Source organism: Mycetomoellerius zeteki, unplaced genomic scaffold (genome assembly GCF_001594055.1).
Source record: "Mycetomoellerius zeteki isolate Tzet28-1 unplaced genomic scaffold, Tzet1.0 scaffold73, whole genome shotgun sequence".
Taxonomy (NCBI): Eukaryota; Metazoa; Arthropoda; class Insecta; order Hymenoptera; family Formicidae; genus Mycetomoellerius; species Mycetomoellerius zeteki.
The window spans coordinates 897458-899759 of record NW_017257753.1 but is presented as its reverse complement, the minus strand read 5'-3'; the positions used below and the strand labels follow the sequence as shown (position 1 = coordinate 899759).

Sequence of the window (2302 nt, the reverse complement as noted above, 5' to 3'; positions counted from 1 at the left end):
GCTCAAACATAATGAGTAATAATAAAATATTCTAAAAGATTTTTCGGCACTCTAGCAACCAGCTTGAACGTTCTAATAATTATTTTGATGATTTATAACGAAATTATTTTCAAATCTGTATCTACCTAAATTTTTGTATTTTTTAGCAAAACTATTCTTTTTGTGCATGGTGTATCATGGTAGATTTCTTCCACCATGTATGGTACGTACAATCTTCATGTTGTAGATTATTTTACGCGGCTTTGTTTCACGCGAGCGAAATTGACGAACGCGATACTTATCGATCCTGCATGTCATACGTGTGACACGTGACAACATCGCGGCTCACCGTTCGTCGAACTTTCTGTTGTAGGACATGTCCGACGTATGCGTTGGGACCAGCGTGGGGACCATCACGGAACCGGAGTGTTTGGGGCCCTGCGAACCCGGTACCTCCGTCACCCTCGAGGGCATCGTTTGGCACGAGACCGAAGGAGGTAAGAACCTCGTTACAGCTTAATTCGCCCATTTGCCTTGGCGGACTCCGCCACCTTGGACCTCCGACCTTCTTGTTATCCCCTTAGCTTCCTCTTAGTTACAGGGGATTAGGTAGCGAAATTAATCCTAGAATGATAGCACTGATTTAGCGAACGAAGCATTAATTTTTAATATTCTTTTAATTGACAATTATAATCAATCTATAATACAACAACGTTTTTCTTCATCGGAAAAACGTATTTTTACACAAATTGATTTTATATTAATTTCTACTTATTTTACATTAATTTCTATATATTGTTGATCTTCTTTTGATGTATTTTAATTGTCATATTGCAGTTAATGGATCTGTAATTAATGATAAATGAAATAATATTAATTTTAAATGATAATTTTACATGTAATTTCGCATCATGTGTTTTTCATGCAAGAGTCAGTTGAATACAGAAAATTTAATTAGAATTAATTTTATTTGATATCTGAAAAGAGTATAACAGAGATGATATTTCTATTTCCATCCAGCTACAATTATTTAATGATATTCTTGAATAAATTATCCACCGACCGATCTACCTTATTAGTTTGTCCAATGAAAATGAGATGTTTTTTTTTTTCATCAAAGAAACTTATTTTTATAAAAATTGCGATTCATACAATTAATGCAATTTACTTAATCTTTCTTCTAGTAATATATAAAATCGTACGAATACATGCGCGACCTCTTTTCTCAAACTCTTCGGATGTTAAATTAATAATCTGTCCATTTTTAATTGATTTGTTAAGAATACGAAGGATTTAACTGTCAACGTTAACGGACATTGGTAAAATACGAAAAATTTGCATTTAGACCATTAATGATTCATGCACATTCTCAATATTCGCTTGCCAAATTTGCTCCCATCAAATTTACCCTGTTATTGCTCCAGGCTCTTCGGATAAAGCCATACACACTGCTTATTGATTTATCGAATTTCTGCAATTCGCTGAATAACAGTAATAACACTAATGGCACCGTATACAAAGTCTGCGTTATTATTATGGAAATCACCGTCGTAAGGGAGTTATACGATCGCATCTTCTATCGTTCAACGTAAAATCAGCGTGTCCACCGCCCACTTGTTTTCCCGGGATATTAAATAATATCGAGCATCGTTAGAGTTGTTATACAAAATGATGTTCACCGTTAGCGATGCGTATAAATGAGGAGCAGCACAGGAAACAGGATCCTCGCTCGCGTCGCGATTTTCCTTGCGCTATAATAACGAGCAATAATTGCGCGAGAAAGGATTACAGGCGCCACTTTTCTGCAGTGGATATAAAGCATTTATTTCATTATACATTCAACTGAACAAGATAATAATTTGTGCAACGTTCACTAACAGAAATTACTCGTCTCGTTATATTTCCTGGTCGTATAAAATTTTTGCATTAACTGTTATTTCCCGTATTTTATCGGTAATATAAATATAATATTTGATGAATGTAATTAAATGTACAGATATCCCTCTATATACGACTACTTCAATTTTCCGAACTTCCGACCGGTAAATATCAAGAATTAAAAAGAGATGAAGAGTATGTGTGTGTGTGTATATACAGGGTGTTTCCAAATTAAATGGCAAAACTTCGGGAGCGTGTAGAGGAGTAAAAAACTAAGAAAAAAAGTCCTATAGACATATGCTCCTTTTTGCTTTGTTTCGCAGGAAATCACGAAAAAAGAAAAAAATATATTTAATTTATTATTTTAATTATTTTATTTATAAACTTTTTAATGAAGATTTTGTTCGAAATGTGCACCTCTTGCAGCAATACAAGCATTGCATCT

At 34.1% G+C, this 2302-nt stretch overlaps 1 protein-coding gene across 1 annotated transcript in view; it reads left to right on the top strand.

Annotated features, from left to right (window-relative positions):
- Positions 1-355: 355 nt before the first annotated feature.
- Positions 356-2302, top strand: part of LOC108729324 (zinc finger protein 608-like) — a 26335-nt gene continuing 24388 nt past the window's right edge. Inside the window, exon 1 of the mRNA XM_018458383.1 lies at positions 356-476. Within this exon, the coding sequence (XP_018313885.1) occupies positions 356-476 (121 nt within the window). The remainder of the gene's footprint in view (positions 477-2302) is intronic.